At 50.3% G+C, this 20,689-nt stretch overlaps 1 protein-coding gene across 2 annotated transcripts in view; it reads left to right on the forward strand.

The window, feature by feature from the left end:
• The first annotated feature begins 219 nt into the window (after positions 1 to 219).
• SLAMF1 (signaling lymphocytic activation molecule family member 1) overlaps positions 220 to 20,689 on the forward strand; it is a 35,670-nt gene continuing 15,200 nt past the window's right edge. Inside the window, exons 1-4 of one of the 2 annotated variants that reach the window (XM_047093107.1) lie at positions 220 to 769; positions 8,489 to 8,827; positions 10,516 to 10,797; positions 20,500 to 20,598. In XM_047093107.1, the coding sequence (XP_046949063.1) occupies positions 694 to 769; positions 8,489 to 8,827; positions 10,516 to 10,797; positions 20,500 to 20,598 (796 nt within the window). In that variant the 5' untranslated portion in view covers positions 220 to 693. The remainder of the gene's footprint in view (positions 770 to 8,488; positions 8,828 to 10,515; positions 10,798 to 20,499; positions 20,599 to 20,689) is intronic. The other variant, XM_047093108.1, reaches the window with a different exon arrangement.

Consider the following 20,689-nt stretch of genomic DNA (forward strand, 5'->3'; position numbering starts at 1 on the left):
TTCTGCCAATTCTAGCCCCTTCTCTTCCACAGAAAGTTAGACACAAGCCCTGAGATGAAGGCTCCCCTCCCCCCACACACAACCCAGGGCTCACTGGGTTCTACCACAACGCACGCAGCCGGGAAATTGGGTTTCTGCCAGTTGATACGCCCTTCCCCCCCCCCCCCCCCCATGTCTCTGTGGCTTTGTCAGCAGGACCCCACGGCATGTGGAGGTGTTCTCTGAAGTTACGGAACAAATCAGATGTGAGACGCAAGAACCTTTTAAAGCTCAGTCATCCAAGTTCAGCCTTGAACTGAGTGACCAGATTTCGGGGTGGTCTGCCAGAGCCCCGCCTCCTCTTTGTGCTCTAAGAGGACTTAGCGGGGCAGAACTCGCAGAGGGAGCTAAAGAGGGGAGGGGGGCCGTTTCTGCTCAAGGCTGGGCTTGCTGAGCCGCTTTCCCGGCTTCAGCAGTCCGCGCACTTGACTCGGACTTCTTGGGAACAGCCAAGTGATTTAAAGCCCGAAAGGAGATGAGCAATCCTCGAGACTCAGGCAGAAAAAGTCCCAGCGACACAGGAAGCCATCTGGTTCCTGATGCATAACTAGTCGGGAGTGTCAGCTCTGTCTGACACTGACCTCGCTCTGCCGTGGCATCTTCGAGCAGCTGCTGGGCTCCTCACCGGGCTCCCTTCTCTTTCTTCACTGGCCGATGGATCTCAAGGGGCTCCTCTCCTTGAACTTCCTGCTGTTTCTCTCCCTGGCTTTTGAGCTGAGCTGTGGAACAGGTAAGTGCTCATCTGTTTGAGGGTCTGAGTCCCACCATTACCTGCCAGGACTCAGCCAGCCCAAGGAGAGAGAGAGAGAGAAGTCAGCGGGGGCTGGGGGCTGTGGCTTGGCTGCCTCCTCCTCGGGGACTGGTTCTGAGTTTCTCCTGACTCTTTCAAAGAGGAAGGAATATCATGAGTCCCTGGAGCCTGGATTTTAAGGCTCAGTCTTACCAATGCTGGGAGACCAGGAGCCCTAAGCCAAAGGCACTGGCCACGTTCCAGACCAGCCTCTCAGGGCGAGAAGCTGCGTGGTCAAGGTTCTGGTTGAGCGGTTGGTTTTGCATCTGGCGAAGACCCAGGTTGTGGGGCTGAGATGGACGGGCTGAGCTCTGGGAGGAGACTCCTACATCCCTGCCCTCGGAGGGGATCCTCACACACGCGAGCAGACAAGCCAGAAACATGGTCCAACAACAAAGAGGGGCCGCCGCCGTGCGAAAAGAAGTTAGAAGTGAAAACCCCAGGCATCAGCTGAGAACAGGCAGTGGCCACAGTGTGGTGGTACCGGTGGCTACTTTCCTGGAAGGGAACCTTCCACGGCAGCAAGCGGGGGAGAGGCCAGGATTTTTGGTGTCCAGGGCTGGTTACAGGAAGTGGGAAATGCGAATTGGGAACTCTCAAGGGTCAGGGCATCTCCAGCCACAGCACCAGACGCACCAGAGAGCCTTTGCGCCTGGGCTCTGCTCCTGCCTTTCTGGCTTGTGTTCCTCCGAAGGCGTGCCGGTGTTCTGTTAGTAGTCTCAGGGCTACGAGAAAAGGGATTTGAGACTAGAAAGGCCCCGCGAGAAGGGACTTTGGGCTCCCTGAGGAGTGTTTAAGCGTCTTGAGTTGGATCAGACTTGGGGAGGCAGCTCGGCGTGGAAGCAGCTTTAGGGAAGGTGGGGGGAAATCCTGAGGCTCTGGTGTTTTGCCCTTGGGGTTTTCAAGACCGCAAATCCATTAAGGACTTTTCCAGGAAAAGCCCAGAGATACGCTAGGGATGTCGGAGAGGCTGCACATGGGGTCTCTCTTTTGTTAGATTTCCAGATAAAGAGGCCCTTCCTTGACCCCCGGTTCCCTCAGAATCAGGCAGACCCATGGCTCCTGCTCTCTGAGGGCTCAGGGCTCAGGGCTCAGGGCTCAGAAAGCCAAACGGAGCCGCTTCAAGCCCTTCCAGGTGCGTCCCATGTGTGACTCTAGCATCTGGGGCTATTTCTGAGTGACCATCAGGAGGGATGGGGTTGAACAGTGGGATGGTAGTTTTAAATCTCTGGGCTTGCTTGTCTGCCGGCCAGCCTGGCCCACGGTGTCCCCACGGTGTCCACCAGGTGCTCCATTGGAGGCTTGGGGCTCCCTGGTTACCGAGAAGCAGCCCAGCCCCGTGGGGCGTGTCTACCCAATAGGCAGCAGCTGTCTTCTCTGAAACACACGCACAATTTTTAGTGTTTTTATTTTTAAATACACCCGCTTTTGTGAAACCCCAGTTAAATACAGACGGAAGTGCTTTGCAAGTGGGACAGGTCAACCATGACAGTTATTCAACCAAGAAGCGTGATTCTTGTAATATCAGGACCCAGTCTCCCTCCCGTCTCTACTCGGCTTGCCTCCCAATTCCGAGTCAGAATCGTAAAAATCAAAAAGTCCACGTGTCCCTTCCCCTAATAAAGTGAATTTTCCATTCCCTCAATGGTATTTTTTTTAAAGCAGACTTTATTTTTAGAGCAGTTTGGGGTTCACAGCACAAATGAGCAGAAGGTACCAAGATTTCCCCCTACTCCCACACATGCACAGCCTCCCTATTACCAGCATCCCCCACCAGAGGGATGCGTCTATTGCAACTGATGAATTGCCCCAAGGGGATTTTGTATTCCTCCGTGGGGGTCCACCCCACCTCCTTCTCACACATGAAGGGCAAGAGTGTGGGTTCCAGACTTGGCCCAACTTTGTCCACCTGCCTGTTCCATCCCGAGACGGAGGCCTCAGCACCTTCTATTTCTCAAAAGCTTTAATAAAGCCATCACCTTCACGTCTCTGGCACCAGACTGGAAAGGGGAACGCCGGGGCTATTTGGTTTTATCCATAGACTGACTTTGGACAATCCCGTTCAGCAACCATCTATTAAGACACACGATGGGGCAGGCGTTGTGCGGAGCGTGGAGGAAACATCAACCGCAGCCTCTGCCCAGCACCTGACATGCTGTCTGGTCAAGGAGAGCCCTTCCACAAATGTTTGTTGACTGGATAATAATAGTAAGCACAGCCTGCTTGCTTTATACAAGGCACTGTGGGTTCTAAGTGCTTTACGTGTATCATTCATTGAATTCTCACACCAACCCTATGAGATACGTGTTATTGTTGTTACGTTACAGTTTTACCCAAAAAGGAATGAGAGGCACGGAGTAGTTTAACAGTTTCTCTGCAGTCACACAGCCTGACTTCAGAAGCCTCGATAAATGACACTAGATAAACTTCTGCTCGGTGGGGGAGGGGATGCTAAAATCCGTATCCAGGTCCCATGGTGAATATTAGAATACGTTACCTATAATTGGAGCATGTAAGTTGCTTTTAATTGAATGGAAGTACGGGGAGTATTCAAAAGATGAGAGAAGGTGATAAGATCATAGAAGGAAGTAGAGGGCGTCTGGAAGTATTTGGTCTGGAGTTTGGAAAGTGGATAGGAACTGCTTTCTTCAAGTAAGTTTTCGTTTAATGTTTTGTGTGAGCTAGTTTGTTTATTGGAAGGGTATCTTGCATACGTCTATAAAACTTCCTCAGTACAAAAGGGTATACAGTGGAGACAAATCCCCCTTCTGCCTCGTGTGTCTTCCCAAATACATACATCTGGTAGGTTGGGTTTTTATAGGACTTGAAGAGAATGTTCCAGATGAAGGCACCAATGCAGAGGTGAAGGGTTCTGAGTGTTCAAGGGGAAATGGCAAGTGGTCTGTTGAGCTAAAGCCCCGGGTCTATAGCCACGGCTTTTCCGTGTCCTCACCTGGCAAGCGGGGACAAAGGTCCCCACCGTTTGCCCCCATCCTATACTCCTGAGGGGTGGTGTCAAGGTAAAATGTCCTGATTTGGGAGAGAGGAGAACTTAGCCTCTCTGTTCATTCACTTATTCATCTCATTCAGTGTTTTGTTCTCTTGAGCAACTGAGTTTCTGCTATGTTCCAGCTGGGCATTAGGACTCCAAGTGGACAAAACAGACCCAGTGACTACTCCTGGAAGCTTATTCTTAAGCCATGATGACAGGCACAGATCAGGGTTAAAAGCGTGATGGGTGAGACGCAGGTGTGATACAAAGGCACGGGATGGGGCGCCTGGGTGGCTTGGTCAGTGAAGCGTCCGACTTCGGCTCAGGTCATGATCTCACGGTCCCTGAGTTCGAGCCCTGCGTCGGGCTCTGTCCTGACAGCTCAGAGCCTGGAGCCTGTTTCGGATTCTGTGTCTCCCTCTCTCTCTGCCCCTCCCCTGTTCATGCTCTGTCTCTCTCTGTCTCAAAAATAAATAAACGCTAAAAAAAAAAACAAAACCAAAGGCACGGGAGGCACTGGCAGGGAGGCCTAGACTAAGCCAGGGGTCAGAGGCAGAGACCTGAAAGACAGAAGGAGGCAGCCAGGGAAATACAGGGGGGCAACAGGCATTCAGGCTGGGGTAAATGCAAATACTCTGAGACAGAAAGACCCAGCAACATCAAGGAACAAGGGAAAAGAGGTTGGTTCATGGGACTGCAGCTTACAAAGCAGGCTTGGACAAGTTATCTTTTCTCCGTGGGCCTAGATCTGCCGTAAGAAGTGAGAGCTGTTAAGAGCCGCCCCCTCCTCCACTCGAAAGAAACGCTATAGGGAGATGTGAAAGCGTCATGGCGGCAGAAAAATGGAGGGCGGGGGGTGGCTGTCATTAGGTAGAATCCCATCTCGTGAAGGGTTGGCTAAACGCTGCTGATTTCAGGAAAATATCCATGGGTCCACGTGAATCACTCTACTTTCTAAGTAGAATTACCCTTGAAGAAAGTGAGTTGGTGTTTCCTCCAGACGCTTTAGTAAACAGGGGCTGACTGAATCACAGACCCACTGGAAAACACTCATCAGACGGTAGGAAGTTTCAGGAGCAGGGACTCCACTTGAAGGGTTTTGTGAACCACTTTAAAGTCCCCCTATTTTTTTCCACTTGTGTTTAGGTGGTGCTGGTTTCTAGTCCCCCCTCCCGCCCCAGCCACTGACACGGAGTCGGTTGGTAGGTCGTCATTCTTCGTGTGGGTTGCAGGGTGTGAGGGTCTCTTCCTGACCAAGTTTCAATGCCACTCCCCGGGAGTGAGCGTGCACACATCACTCAGCCTGCCCTTCTCGAATCTGCTCCTTCTCTTCTTGTCCTCTTTCCCTTCCTACTTGCTTTCTTTGATTCCTTTGGTGAGGGGCTCCCCCCGTCTCGTCCTATAAACTCCTTTTCCTTCATTGTTATGAGTCTCCCCCAATGTCGCCCTTGTTTCAGCCCATGTGGACTGCCTCGTGCTTCCCCCCACCTCGGAATCTCTAGCCCAACGCCACCTGGGCCCTTTACGGGCCAGTGCTGGGATTTCAGGGCATTTTTGGTGTGGAGAGGATTTGGTCTGTCCAATTCTCCAACAGCCAATCTTAGTCACAAGTCAGTTGTGTCCTTTCTAAGTGCCTGCGTTACTTAACCAGGTGGTTTTGTGTTACTTTTCTGGCTTCCTTATCAACTAGAACAATCTATGCTCTCTGAGTCATGGGCTCCTTCTTTTATGAGAATTAACTTATGGTTGAGTTCAGTTATATATTGGGCACAGCTCAATAAAAGAGATTTTAGTCAGGTAATGTCATTTTTTGCAGTCGTAGATCAAACAGATATTTGCGAAAAGCTTACCATGTACCAACTACTGCTGTCGGTGTTAGAGACAAAAGAATTGAACAGAATGAAATTCTTCCTCTTGAAGACTTGCATCCTAGCCAGGGACACAGAAGTAAGATAAGCAAATACGCAATGTATCACCAGACAGTGGTAAGTGTGCAATGGGTAGGAGTGCTATTTTATATATAAAATGGTCAGAGCCAGTTTCTCAGAGGAAATACTTTTTTTGAGCAGAAACCTAAAATGAAGTGGAGGACTGAGCTACCTAGATATGGAAGGGAAGAGATTTCCAGAGAACAGCAAAAGCCAAAGCTTGGAGATGGGAATGATCTTGGTGAGGTGTGTGAGCCGGTGCGACCGGAGTGCAGTGAGTGGAGAGAGAGGGCAGGAGAGGGGTCAGGGGTGGGGTTACTCGCCATCTTTGAAGCCATAATAAAGCCTTCGGATATTTTTTGCATGGGTGCTAGAAAGCCCTGGAAGTTTAAAAGCAAGAGAGAGACAAAAGCTGACATAGGTTTAAAAGATGACTCTGCCCGCTGTACGGATGCCGGGGGATGAGTTGGAAGCCAATGGCCATGCCAGGCTATGATGATGGTGGTAGAAATGAGGGAGGTTCTAAGTGCCAGGATTGCAGATCTTTTCTGAAGGTAGAGCCAACAGGATTTGCTGATAGACTGAATGCAGAGTATGAGAGAAGGAAAGGAGTCAAGGATGATTCCAAAGGCTTCGGTCTGAGAATTCAGGAGAGTTGTAATGCCGTTGGTAGAAGGGGCTATAGAACCAAGAGTTCATCTGCTGCGTTTGCAATGCCCTTCAGACCTCCAAGTGCTGATCTGTGTAGGCAGTTTGGGAGGGAGATCTATCTCTGCAAGCATTCCAGAAGTATGCAACCCATGCAGCTGGGTGAACGTGGCTGGGAGAGAGGAGGTCTGAGTACTGAGTCCCGGCATGCTCCGATATTTAGAGGTTAAGAGCAGCAGGTTCCAGTCAAGGAAACTGACAAGGGACAGCCAATGAAAGAGGAAGAAAACCAGGGCAGTGTGATGCTCCAGGGGACTGAATGAAGACTGTCTCAAAGAGGGAGTGGGGAACCATGTCAAGTGCTCCTGAGAAAGCAAGATGAGAATGGAGAATGGACTCGGCACCACGGTGCATACAATGACCTCGACGAGTGACCTTCCAGTGAGTAGTAAGGAACAGCACCTGCCAGGAGCGGGCACAGGAAAATGGGTCAGGAAATGGAAACAGAAAATATCAACACACATTAAAGGGCTTTGCAATAAAGGGAAAGAGAGATGTGAGGCAGCGGCTAGGGATGAACCTGGGGTCAGGGGAGGGGTTTGTAAATGAGGGAAGTTACAAGTGGGTTTATTGTGTATTGATGGAAATAACCCACAACATTCTATGCCAATAACGGAGCTGATGATGCAAGGGATGAGGGCAATTGCAAGAGCAAATTCTTGAAATGGGCGAGTGCTCCGTGAAGGAAGAGGCTAGACCTAAGGGGAGCACAGACTACCCATCTAAGTAGGTAGGTTTCCTGGTGGTGGCTACAAATGGAAATTCTCCTCTTGTTTCGACTACTTTTTCAGTGAAATGAGAATGAGAGTCATCAGCTGAGGTCATCAGTTTGAGAAGAGGAGGTGTTAAATAGTCAGCAGTAGGATCCCTTACAGTGATTTGAAAGGTTTGGTTTTGGGTTTCTTTTTCTTTTTCTCTCTTTCTCTCTCTCTTTTTCTTTCTTTCTTTCTTTCTTTCTTTCTTTCTTTCTTTCTTTCTTTCCTTTTTTCTTCTTTCTTTTTCTTTCTTTTTTTGGTTGTTGTTGTTGGCTCAGCTCTTTTGAAAAAGAGAAGTAAAATAATTTCTCACCCTTGATATTGGGAACTATTTAACAGTTTTTTTGGAGAGCAAGAATTTCAGAGTTTGAACCCTGGGCTTACTACCTGCCTGGCTCCACACCCCTCAGACTTTTCTGTTTCTTTGTCATCTGAAAAACGACGTTCTGTAGCCTTGGTGTCCTGGGCTCACAAGCTCAGAATCAGCTTTGGTTGCTCTCCACCCTTCATATTATGTACCCAGTGGTGGTGAGAAGTCTGGTCAAGGAATTAGCAGACTTTCGGGATGTCATTTAATTTTTCCACATCTTCGCTTCTCTGTGCCTTCACTATAAATCTGAGTTGAGAGAATTCGCTCCTAGATCAAAGAAATCCAGTGTCCCAGTTAGTCTGCACACCTCCATTATAAAAAAAAAAAGAAGATGTGGTTCATATATACAATGGGATACTACTTGGCAGTGAGAAAGAATGAAATCTGGCCATTCGTAGCAACGTGGATGGAACCGGAGGGTATTATGCTGAGTGAAATAAGTCAGGCAGAGAAAGACAGATACCATGTTTTCACTCATATGTGGATCCTGAGAAACTGAACAGAAGACCATGGGGGAGAGGAAGGGGGGAAAAAGTTACAGAGAGGGAAGGAAGCAAACCATCAGCGACCCTTGAATACTGAGAACAAACTGAGAGGGGAAGGTGGGCGATGGGCACTGAGGAGGGCACCTGTTGGGATGAGCACTGGGTGTTGTATGGAAACCAATGTGACAATAAATGATATTTAATGAAAAAAAAATTTAAGATTTCCATTGGGATGTTTGAAACATTGAGAATACAGCGGGACTATCGTGACTGCCCTCATTGGCTGCTGAGCACCTGGAAATGCCAGGGAGAGGCCGGGAAGAAGAAGGAGCACCTATAGTCTGTCATTCCTGATCCACAGAGAGGATGTGATTCTCACAAACTTGCACAATAAGGGACTTTCTTCTTCCTCCTCCCACAGGTGAGAGCTTGATGACTTGTCAAGAGGTCACCGGGCAGCTGGGAAGAAATTTGCTGCTGCCCCTGGCATCTGAAGGCATAAGTAAGAGCATGAATAAGAGCATCCACATCCTGGTCACAAAGTCAGAATCACCGCAAAAAAATGTCAAGACGAAAATAGTGTCTCTGAGTCTGCCGGAAAGGGCCTCTCCACGCTTTCTGGAAAATGGCTATAAATTCCACCCGGAAAACCTGAAGCTGGAGATCCTGCAAAGCAAGAAGGAAAATGAGGGCTGGTACTTCACGACCCTGGAGGAGAACTTTTCAGTTCGCCATTTTTGCCTGCAGCTGAAGCTCTTTGGTAATGACAGGGTTTCCCCAGTCCCCACCAGGCGGGGGTGGGGGGTGGGCAGCGATAGTCCCTTGCCTAAGAATTTAGCGAGGGTTCCAAGATTGGGAGTGACTTTTAAAGATCAGCAAGTCCAGGGTGCTTAAACTGTGGTTTAGGAAGAGGTTTTAGAGATTCACAAATCTTTTTTGTCCAAATGGCCCATTGGTGGTAGCTGAGAGCACTAATTACTACCCCCATTTGCCAAAGACGAGGAGCCTAGCTGCTCACGGACTACAGGGCCTAGGAGCCTGAGAGTCTCAATTTGCAAATAAGACTTGGCTTGAAAAAGGGTTTTGTGTTTCCCCCGATTTTTAAAATGTTTGAATGCCGCGGATCAAGTCCGACCTCTTTTCCATAGATGAAGACATTGAAATCCGCAGGACTGTCATGTGCTTGACCACGTGTGCACCACATGTCATGACCTCGTGGCTGGTCCCCTGCACTAGGGGCCTGGGCAAAGGAGAGCTGAGTCTCAGCCCATGCACCACTCCCACGCCCCATGCCCAGGAACAGGACCACATCCACCTGCTAGAAGGGCTCTTTTTTTTTTTTTTTTTTTGGCATCGCAACAGAGACTCTGGTTATAAAGTCGCTTAGTTGCAGAACTTAAACTAGAACCTAGGTCCATCTGAGTCCAAGGCCAGTGCTTTTTTTGAGCCTCTTTAACTGCCAGCCCCTCTTGAATGCACCCAGAGTTTGTGTCTTTCCAGCCCAGAGGCTCCTTTATAGAGAGACTTATCTCTGAGATGGGATAGAGAGCCTCACCTACCCAGCATTTCTTTGAAATCCCCAGATGCCTACAGGAGGACATCAGGAGAGTGCTTCCCCCTCCTCCACACAGTGTATGCAGACTCCCTTCAGCCCCCTGACGGGTACCAGGGAGTTCTGGCCACTCCAGTAGTGCCCCCCAGGGATGACCCATCATGCATTTTCCAGAACAGTTCATTGCCTTTGTCACGTCTTGTCACCTAAATTCTTACCTTGGAAAGTGCGGTCTATGCAACCACGAGAGTCTTCTCGAGTCCAAGGAAGAAGCTGGATTTCTGAGTCGGACAGACCTAGGTTCCGAGCTCACATAATATGTGACCCCTGCCATCCCTGTGGGACTTAGTGTCTTCGCCTGTAAGATGGGAATACTTATCACTAAGGCTACGATTGTTGAGAAAGTTGTTGAGAAGATTAAAGGCCATGATGAATGTGCAGTGCCAGAACCGTGTCTGTCCTACAGTAATCGCTAAATAAATACAACTTGCTCCCTGGCCTCGGCTGTTTCCTGGCATTAGAGTGAGCACCCCTTCCCAACACACACTCTAGATAAAAACCCCACCACCCAGTCATTCTTTCAGATCTAGGAGGTCATACTCAAGTATCAGATCAGGAGTATTAGCAAGAGGAGGTAGGTTCCTAACAGTAGTGGGAGGAGGGGACTAAGCGACAGATTACTTTTCTCTATTTTGTCCCGAGCTCGCACCGGAAGGGAGCGTAGTGGAGAGAGAGGGATTTGGGGAACCAGTAAGTCCCCACTAGAATAAATCGCACTGCAGACCCACAGGGAAGGAAAAACACCATCAGGTCGCATTTTCTTCTGACGGAAAGGTCCAGTCAGAATCCCAGGGGGTTCACTTGAGTGAGGCCTTCTTTCCTCCCCCTCCTGACAGAACAGGTCTCCACTCCGGAAATAAAGGTGTTGAACTGGACCCAGGAGAACGGAAACTGCAGCTTGACGCTGGCCTGCGACGTGGAGAAGGGGGACCATGTGGCTTACAGCTGGAGGGAGGAGACGGGCGCCGACCCACCGATCTCAGCCAACAGCTCCCACCTGCACCTCAGCCTGGGCCCTCAGCACGTCCACAACGTCTACGTCTGCACCGTGAGCAACCCCATCAGCAACCACTCGCAGACCTTCACCCCGGGGTCCATGTGCATGCCGGATCCTCCAGGTGAGTGCCCTGGTGGGGGCCGGTGTGGCACATTGACGATAGGGGCTCAGTCCCCAACCGGAACCAATGGTTCCCGCCTCCACCCTGGTAACGACACTTTACATTTTTCTCTACGGTTGATAAAAGCTTCCTCGGGTGCGTTCAGTGGGTGCCTGCCGCTCGTAATCGCCAGGAGGGCATTCTGCTCAGTTCCCAGCCGAGGACACCGGGAGGAAACGGAGTCAGACCCAGAGCACGGGCCTCCCCGTTGTGATTCTTCCTTTCCCCTCCTGTCTTGGCTCTAACCCGCAAGGGTGGCAGGTCTCGACTCCCCACTGCACGGTCTGCTCATGGTGGGACAGGTCTGCACCATCGATAAGACTTGTCGACCCCCTCCGTGCAGCAAATTGGGCACGGCTAGGAGACCTGACCTGTGCTCTCCAGCAGCATGGTGTGATGACAAGACGTGAAGCATTTGCTCAGTAATGGAAAGCAGGGTGTAATGAAGGGCCACCCGTTAACGGTATGGACCGTGAACCTCATAGCAAGTCAGATGTCCCAGGGGGGTTAGCTCTCTGACCAAGACCTGGATTGTGGCGTTCGGGAATGATGACAAACCACACAGTACTTTGTTATTGGCAGAGCGCTTTCAGAGGTCTCATCTGTTTTGTCCTCACAATGACCCTACCAGTTAAGTGTTCTCGCCGTCCTCGTTTTACAGACGAGGAAGGTGAAGTTCGTAGCATTTAAGTACCCTCCCCATGCTTCCTCGAGGTTTAGCACCTAAGCCTCCACCTTCTGACTGCTCATTCTCCAGGAAGCACAGCATCATTATTCTGCTATCAAAAGGAAGGGAGGGCCGATTAAGTGACCATCTGAGGGTGGAAGCTAGCTAGACAGACCGCTGGCCCTTTTGAATGACAGATCCTGTGTCCATGCCTCAGGTGGGTTCGGGGACAGAAGGACCTGGCTGCTGGCCCTCCGAGCATTACTGATGCCCTGACATTCTCCTTTCTGCATCCACTGTGGGGAACAGGAGCCATTCCAAGGGGACTTCAGCCCGCTGTAGACTTGGTGTGTCTCTGAGGGAGGCGTTCTAGGGTTTGCGGAAGGTGTCCCCAGCGGCTCTGGACCCAATGCCACTCTGCTTACTTGCCAGCGTAAGGCCTCTTAACCTGTCTGAGACTTAGATTCTTTATCTAAAATCGTAACCACTGACAGGTCTTAACTGTTTCCTATATGCCACTTGTGTGGCCTCGCACTCATTTCTCACAGCTACCAAAGAGCATCAGTACACCCCCACTTCACAGACGGGGAAGCAAAGACGTAGGAAGGTCACACACAGAGCACGTAGCAGGGCTAAGCTGTCTGATCCTGGAATCCTCCTAAGTAGTCGTGGAAAACATAACACGCTTTAAACGCCTCGTAAATGATTGTAAAAATGCAAGGTTTTTTCTTGAGCCTTCTGTGGTCATGGCAAACCTCCTAGAGCAAAGACAGGGCATGAAGAGTTTTACCCTGGCCTACCTCAAAAAAAGGAAGGACTCTCTTTGCGCCTTTCTCTGCGGTTCAAGAAGAATTTAATTAGTGCTTTCCAAAGTCTTCATAGGTCACGAAGCTCTGTCCAGAGTCAATATTCCATGATACGCTTTGCACGTACAGCGGGAAGAAGGCTAACCAAAGTTAACAAGGGATATTTGCTGCTAGGGCTGCTGTGACCGAGTTCCAGCAACGGGGTGGTTTCAACCACCAGAATGTATTGCCTCACAGTTCTGGAGACTAGAAGTCCAGAATCACATGGTCGGTAAGGCTGGTTGTTTCTGAACCTGTGAGGAAGAGGTCTGTGGAGGCCCCTCTCCGTGGCTGACAGGTGGCTGCCTTCTCCTCGTGTCTCTTCACACTCTCTTCCCTCACAGCCTATCTCCGTTCAGATTCCCTCATCTCATAAGGACACCAGTCATGTTGGATCAGGGCTCCCCTGTAATCGGTTTTCTGGTGTTGCCATAAGAGAAGACCACGGACTGGGTGTTTGAGTGACAGGAATTTATTTTCTCACAACTGTGGAGGCTGGAAGTCCAAGATCAAAGTGTTGACAGGGCTGGGCTTTTTTGCTGAGGCCTCTCTCCTTGGCTTGCAGATGGCCACCTTCTTGCCGTGCTTCCCTATGGTCTTTCCTCTGTGTGTGCACACATCTCTTCGTGTGTCCGGATCTCCTGTAAGATTGGATTGGAGCCCATCCTAATGGCCTCATTTAACTTAATCGCCCATTTTAAGATCCCATCTCCAAATACATTTGCATTCTGAGGTACTAAGGGTTAAGGCTTCAAAATATGAGTTTGGGAGGGACACAGTTCAGCTCATAACGCCACCCGAATGATCTCATTTCAACTTGCTCACCTCTGTAAAGACACTGTTTCCAAATAAGGTCACATCCTAAAGACTTCAACATGTGAATTTTGGGGGAAGCACAGTTCAATCCATAACACACATAGAGATCCCTCCCTCCTGCCTCTGGGGGTGGGGAACAATGGCGCATCAGAACAAATTCACATAGCTGGGCTGTGGCATGCCATTCCCAGTACATCAGGCTGCCTAAAGACAGAAAACAGAGTTCTATTAGCTTATTGACTTGTGTTTAATGAGTATTACTAATCCTTAAAATACTGTGCTTAGTTTGACAACCTCTGTTGAGATTCTACTACGTTCCAACATTGTGCTAGGTGCTGAGTGCACAAAGACAAAAAAAAAAGACCTGATCCTTGCCCTTAAGGAAAGAGATCATTCTGGAAGTAGCTAATCCTAGATCGTGTAGTGGTACGGGCAGAACAGAAGTAACAAAGAAGAAGGAATGATTGAGGCTATCTGAAGGAATCAGAGAGACCATCGCAGAGGATGCGACACCAAGTGGGTTTTGGAGAGTAAATACAAATTACCCAAGCAGGTCAAAGAAAGACATTCCAGGCAGAGGGAAAAGCAGAGGCAGCTGGGTCTTGTCCTGTGTTACCCTACAGGCAATCGGAAGCGATAATCGATAGAGGAGTAACACGATCGGCTTTGCATTTCGGAGAGAAATTTCAGTGGTGTGGAGAATAGGTGGGGGCAGGGAAGAGGCAGCAGAAGGAGACACTAGTTATGGGGAAGGGCCACCCTTGCAGTGACCCATCAAGAGATGATGAGGAGTGGCTGTTAGTTTAACAAAGACTTCATACAAGGGAAATTCCAGCCTTGGGACTGAGCGGTGGAGTCTGAGGGTTTATTGGAGATCTCTTCACTGTGCCATTTTTCTGATGACATTTGTCCAGGTTCCCAGTGGTATGCTCATCCTTCTTCCAATGGCCACTTCATTATTTTACAGTAAGAAACGTCTTTGTTTGTTTGTTTGTTTGTTTCTGCTGATTCCCAGTGAGCACGGTAAGAAACATCTTAATGTCTCTTGCTAGGAAGCACCTTTATTGCCAAGCCCAAATCTTAGGGTGCTACAGAGCACTCTCGTGAGGTCCCCCAGAGCATGTTGATGTGGGTCGACGGTGTGGGCCTTGCTGTTGTCCTTCGTGACCGTCTTCGGAAAGAGTTACATCTATGCTAGAATGAATAATACAAAACCTTAAGCAATTCAGCTAAAAGGGAATGTCCCTGGGAGCCCCTCTTGGAAAGAAGCTACTTTTCCGTAGATCGCCAACAAGTTGGCTCAGCGAGCCTGGGTTAGCGCAGAGGAAGAGACAGGTGACACCTGCCAGTGAGCCCCAGGGCTCCCCCTTTCTAACAAGGCCAGGGAGCACCCACTGCTACCGAGGGCAGAGGCACGTCCCTCTTCATCGTGCGCCCAGTCCGGCCGGCGTGACAACGGGGGCCGAAGGGTGGAGCCTGGAAGGTACCTCATGGGCTGGAGCCTTGTCACATGGCCACCCCTGCCGCAAGGGAGGCTGGCCGGCCCTGGGACTGGACAACACCCGTGCTTCCGCGGATGGATGGGGAAAAGCGTGGGCACAACCGGTAGCCTCTGCAACACAGTGTGGGTGGGATAGGCGGGCGTGAGGGGCTTTTCTGGAACCCGGAAACTCTGTGAGACTGTTCCCTTGGGTGGTCCCGGACCTCAAATCAGCGTATGGGTTGTGAGCATCCCCGATTCTGAGTGGAAGCCACCGTCGACGAGAAGGTGTTTTTTGAAGGCTGGCTGAACTTCTTCAGGTCGCTGTGCGCTTTTGCAGACGGCCTTGCAGACAGAACCACATGAAAGGCAGGAAGGAGATCTGTTCTCAGACCGTTATGGTGGCATCTCACTACGTCCTGGGGGAGACTACGTTTGTTTCTCAGATTCTTTTTCGTTTTCTTCTCTCTCTCCTTGAAGAATGAGGTTCGGCGGACTTGAGGAGGGACAGCTTTTGTGTGTCTGTGGCAATGGACTTTTAGAGGTTAAAAAAAAAAAAAAGGCCCCCCATCCTTTGCCTTGGAGGCGTGGCTCCGGGCCAAGTTGTCAGGTTTAAACCACAACCCGCAGGGGAGAGGACCAAAGGTGAGGGCTCACAAATTGTGCCGGGGTTCTCGACCAGCCCCCTCAGCGGCTTCGAAGAGGCTCCAGGGGTGGAAAAAGGCCCCACCTCCTATTTAGAAACGTTCAGATGGGATTTCTTTGTGAATGAACAATGGGGCCAACGGGCCCCAGGACCACGTTGCTCTGATTTCGTTCTGAGAGGCCTCACTCACCACGGGACTGAGGAAGAAGAGGGAGAGCTGGAGTTTTCTGTCACAGGAAACGGTGGTTTGAAAATGGGAACACAGGTGGTGCGGAGGCCGCAGGCACCCAGTCTCTTCCTGATTCCATTTCATTATTATGAAGCACATGCTAAGTAGGTCAGCGCTCGGTCCCTTTGATTCCACTTGGAGCCATTCAAAAGGGACCCTGCCTTCCTTCTGAGACCTTCTTATATTTAGGGCTCTAATAATTCTTAACCAAAGGATACATGCCAGTCTTCTTCCTATGGCTTTTAATTTAATTTAACTTCCTTTATCTTGTGCTCAGTAAGTGCCCCCCCCACCCTACATTGTATCAGGTGGTGGGGGGAGGGGGTGCGAATAAAGCTTAACACAGCGTTTACCTTCAAGAATTTACAATCTAGGTGGGACTTCTCTACCTTACCAGGTAGAAAAATATTATCGTATTAAGAAACTTCGACTTGGGGCGCCTGGGTGGCGCAGTCGGTTAAGCGTCCGACTTCAGCCAGGTCACGATCTCGCGGTCCGTGAGTTCAAGCCCCACGTCGGGCTCTGGGCTGATGGCTCAGAGCCTGGAGCCTGCTTCAGATTCTGTGTCTCCCTCTCTCTCTGCCCCTCCCCCGTTCATGCTCTGTCTCTCTCTGTCCCAAAAATAAATAAACGTTGAAAAAAAAATTAAAAAAAAAAAAAAAAAAAAGAAACTTCGACTAAAATCCCTCTCTGGAAAGGAACAGGGTTTGTTTAGAATTGTACCTTAGTTTAAATGTTAGCGGGCAGGGGCGCCTGGGTGGCTCGGTAGGTTAAGCGTCCGACTTCTGCTCAGGTCATGATGTCACAGCTCGTGGGTCTGAGCCCCACGCTGGGCTCTGTGCTGACAGCTCGGAGCCTGGAGCCTGCTTCGGACTCCGTGTCTCCGTCTCCCTCTCTGCCTCTTCCCCACTCACGCTCTGGCTCTCTCTCTCTCTCAAAAATAAATAAACATTAAAAAAAATTTTTTTTTAATGTTAGCGGGCAGGAGGTGACACCCCTCCCCCAAAGAATTCAGCTGTGGGTTAGAGGATTCTGTGCAGGAAAGGGGACAGATGTGGCTTGTGCAGACAGAGGAAGAGAAAAAGAAGGTCTGAGCCTGTCAGATGGTGGAAAAACCCACCTGGTTCATGATGGAATCCGTTCCCTGTGACCTTTCAGATCTTCAGCAGAGGACTCACACCCACAAAATCTTGGTGTAGGTTTTTGGCTGTGTGTGTGTGTGTGTGTGTGTGTGTGTGTGTGTGTGGAAACTGCTGAAGGCATTGAGCCTTGCACCCAGGACAGCCCAGACCACAGCGAGCGGAGCCACAGGAGCAAGTCTTTCGTTGTACGAGGAAGTTACACCTGACATTGAAGGAATCACGGGCAGCCGGACAGCATTCTGTCCGTATCGATCCAAACTGCTAAGGGCAGGGAGTACCTGACATTTAGTTTCCATACAAGCATCCGTATCACGAGAGAATAGTACCAAACAGAGGAGCACCACGTGCAAGGACGCCTGGCAGACAGAGAGAGAAACGACGTCATAAGCCGACAACAGGATGGGGCTGAAGTGTCGGTGGCCAGCGAAGGGACTCCGGTGGACGTGAGATCAAACCCATCGTCTTGTCCTTCCAATCCACCAGCAGGAATCTACCGAGAACGTACTGTGTGCCGAGTCCTAGGACACCAGCAAACGAGGGAACGAAGTGGCCTCTGAGAGGCTAGCAGCTGGCGGGGGAGTGGAGGCTGGCGGAAGGAGGCGACAGCTGTGCACCTCGTGCTGTGCTCCAGGCACTGCTCTGGGCACCTCCTACAAAGATTTCCTTGGCTCGTCAGAGCGACTGTGCCAACTGGATATTGTCGTGCTCGCTTTGCAGTCGCGGAGACTGAGGCCCCAGAAGTTATGAACAGCCTCTCCGAGATCACAGAGCTATCAGGTGGTAGGTCCAGAATTCGAATCCCCCTGTCTGGTTCCAAATGACCTCACTGAAAGTGATCTGCACCGCAAAGATAATGGCACAACTCAGGTTCTAAGACACACGGCATAAGCCAAGGTGCCACAGAGTCCCAGGGCAGGGACCAAGGAGAGCTGGGACAGGTCAGGGAAACTGACACAGAGGAGGTAGCACTGGCCTGGGCGTCAACACTGGGCAGCCGAAGGTGCGGCGGGAGGAAGGGGAGAGGGCACACCACAGGGCACAAGACGGGGCGGGTGTTGGAGGGAGGGTGTTGAGGGCATGGGCACCTCCCAGGGCTTTCCTCGCGGGGTCCCACCGCCACAGGAGAAAACACAAGACTGTGAAGTCCACAGTTCTCATCCTGCCCAGCTCCGCCATCAACCTCTCTGTGGCTCTGGGCACACCTGTCTGAATCGCAGTTCCCTCAACGTAAAAATTAGTGAGTCTCCAGCTCCTCTAATATTCAAAACCTCTACGGAGCTGTCGCTTAAATCCTCGAACAGGTTCACATTACTTTGCCTTCAAAGACTAGGAGAAGAATCCGGGCTGTGAAAGCTCAGGATGACGGCCAGCTTGCCTCTCAGATCTGGCTGGACGGGCAGAAGCTGGTCGGTTATGTCATGGGACAAGGACAGCAGGTGACGTTCATCCTCACGGCTCCCTGGAAAAGAAACAGGGCTGGCGTTGTTACGTGCTCTGGCCCAGTCATTTGTTCTTCGAGTAACTGTTGTTTTAGCAGGTCCCCAACATACACGAGGGAAGAAGGGAAAGGAAGTCGTCTCACGATAGTCAGACTCGCTGTCACGATTTTCTGGGTCGCCTCCATGGACCCCCGGAAATGGTGGCGCTTGGCTGCTGTCTCTGCTTCTTAGCTTAGGATTTGGGGCACTTCTCCATGCCCCTGGGGTTGGCAACATAAGCCCTGAGTAATCATTCTTTCTTTGTGCTGTCTCAGACACACATGCACCCACACACACGCGCCCCACCTGCGAAGAGGGTTCTCAGTGACCACAAGCCATTCAGAGGGGGACCGCTCGCAGGAAGTTCCAACCACAGTGGTGTCTCCATGCTTAAGTCTTAGGCTTGATATTGATCCAGGAGCCTTACAGCCACGCTCTGCTTGCTCCCCGGCTCTTTGACCAGGTCACATGGCACGCCTGTCCGCTGGAGTTGGTAACTGGTAGGGTGAAAGCTTCTTCAGTCTGGGGGAGAGGGTCAATAATCGAGAGGGTCAACTGCTTACAAAGCCAGTTCAGTGAGGTTCCTTGGGATGCCTTGATGTGTGAAAGGCCTAGGAAGCAAAAGGAGGAATCTTTTCAAACCCAGGAGGCAACCTCTGGTGAGCCATCGGGCCGAAGGCCCACTTGGATCTTGCCTTTTATCGATGCCCTGAGACTTTAGCCTGTAGCTTTGGCCAACTCTGTGAATGTCACAGGTCAACTGTGTGAGTGGCGCTTGCAGGGACTTTGCTCCTCTACAACCCACCTATCCCTTCATCTCAACATCTCCCCCCAACCCCCCCGCAATCCACCCCAAGTTCAACAACAAGCAGGCCGATTCTACAATCATCCTTATAAACTACCCTGACACATTAATGCCCTGACACACCTGCCCTTATGCCATAGCTGGCCCTTCAACCCCACGGGTTTGAACTGGGTGGATCCACTTATACGCAGATTTATTTTTATTTTTTTTACAAATGCAATACGATACTGGAAATAGATCTTCTCTTCCTTACGGTTGTCTCAACATTTTCTTCACCTTTCTTTACTGTAAGAGAACGGCATCTAATACGTATACTACGTCAACTCTCTGTGTTACCAGGAAGGTTTCTGGTTAACAGTAGTTTTGGGGGAATCAACTAAGTTTTGGGGGAACTTAACTGGTTAACAGTTAAGTTTTTGGGGAATCAAAAGTCACACATGGATTTTCAACTGTGTCAGGGGGCCGGTACTCCTAACCCCCCAGGCTGTTCAAGGGTCAACTGTGTTTAGAGCCTTAATGCTGTTACTTTACTTAAGATCCTGGTGCTTCAGGTAATGAACCCACTGTTCATTACCCTGGGGTAACTCACCCCGAGCCCATAAGCCTCTCTGACTCTCCCCGAAGTCTGTCTTCAACACTCAGCCACATTTGTACCCCTAGACCGATCTCTAGTATTCGAGGGTCTCCATGCCTGCTTCCTTGCGCACAAAAGGGGAGTAATGAGAACCTCCCAGGGCTGTTGTGAGGGCTGTATCTATTAATACACATGATGCCCTAAAAATAAAGCCTGGCTCATCGTCCGTTACTACCTCAGTAAGCTCAATGTCTTGTTTGCTGGGACTCAGGTCTCTTTCGCTCCTTTCCAAGGTACCGCTCCTGGCTCAGAAGAATTTGGTGAAGTGGGTAAAGGAGAGAAAGCATTAAAAAAAAAAGGGGGGAGTGCTCTGTGACTTTGAGCCTGCTGACTGCCACTCAAGGGCTCATGTTAAGCCTGGGGATCGCTGAGAGGAAAACGTACATGCTTTTCTTTCAGTTCGGGTCCAGTGGCCTCAGTAAAGTTATTTGCATGGAAGGACGATCATAGCGCCATCGTGTTCATTTTTAAGAGACAGAAATTGGTCGTTCTTCCTCCCAGCGTCTCATGACAATGGTGTGGGGGTGTCGGGGTGTGGGGACGGTGGGCAGTACCCATGTGTTCATTCAACCAAAATGGATGCAGGACGCATGAGATTTAACACTAGGGAAACGGGAAGAGAGGTTGACTTGGGACAAAGATGAGTCTGATTTGAGCCATGTGGCCATCAAGGTGCCCATCAGGCATTTGAGCGGAAAAATCTTTACGGAAATTAGGAAAATGGAGTGTGGAGAGAGGAATAAGGATAAGAGAACAGGTGGGGAATCTTCGGTGATCTGAAGCCGCTATCTGAAACCATCAGAGTGGATGTCTCCCCCGAGAATAGAGAACGAGAACATGAGGCTTGGTGTCCCCACTTCCGGGAAGGATGTTTTTAAACTCGCAGTACTGTTGAGATTGCCCTTTGACCTTTTTTTTCAGAACTAAGACCCTGGGGACTGTATGTCGGGCTGTCCTCAGGGGCCGTCATTGGTGTCATCTTGACGCTCAAAGTAGCAGTGCTGCTGTTGAGAAGAAGAGGTAGGTGTCAGTGAAGAGACTCATATCAGATTCTGCGGTAAGCAGGGACGGCTCCCCACAAGCAAAGATCTGCTTGCACCCCTTAGCACGC

Source organism: Lynx rufus, unplaced genomic scaffold (assembly GCF_022079265.1).
Source record: "Lynx rufus isolate CCGP_SWC_20201006 ecotype Redwood Valley unplaced genomic scaffold, mLynRuf1.p SCAF_31, whole genome shotgun sequence".
In the NCBI taxonomy this organism is placed as follows: domain Eukaryota; kingdom Metazoa; phylum Chordata; class Mammalia; order Carnivora; family Felidae; genus Lynx; species Lynx rufus.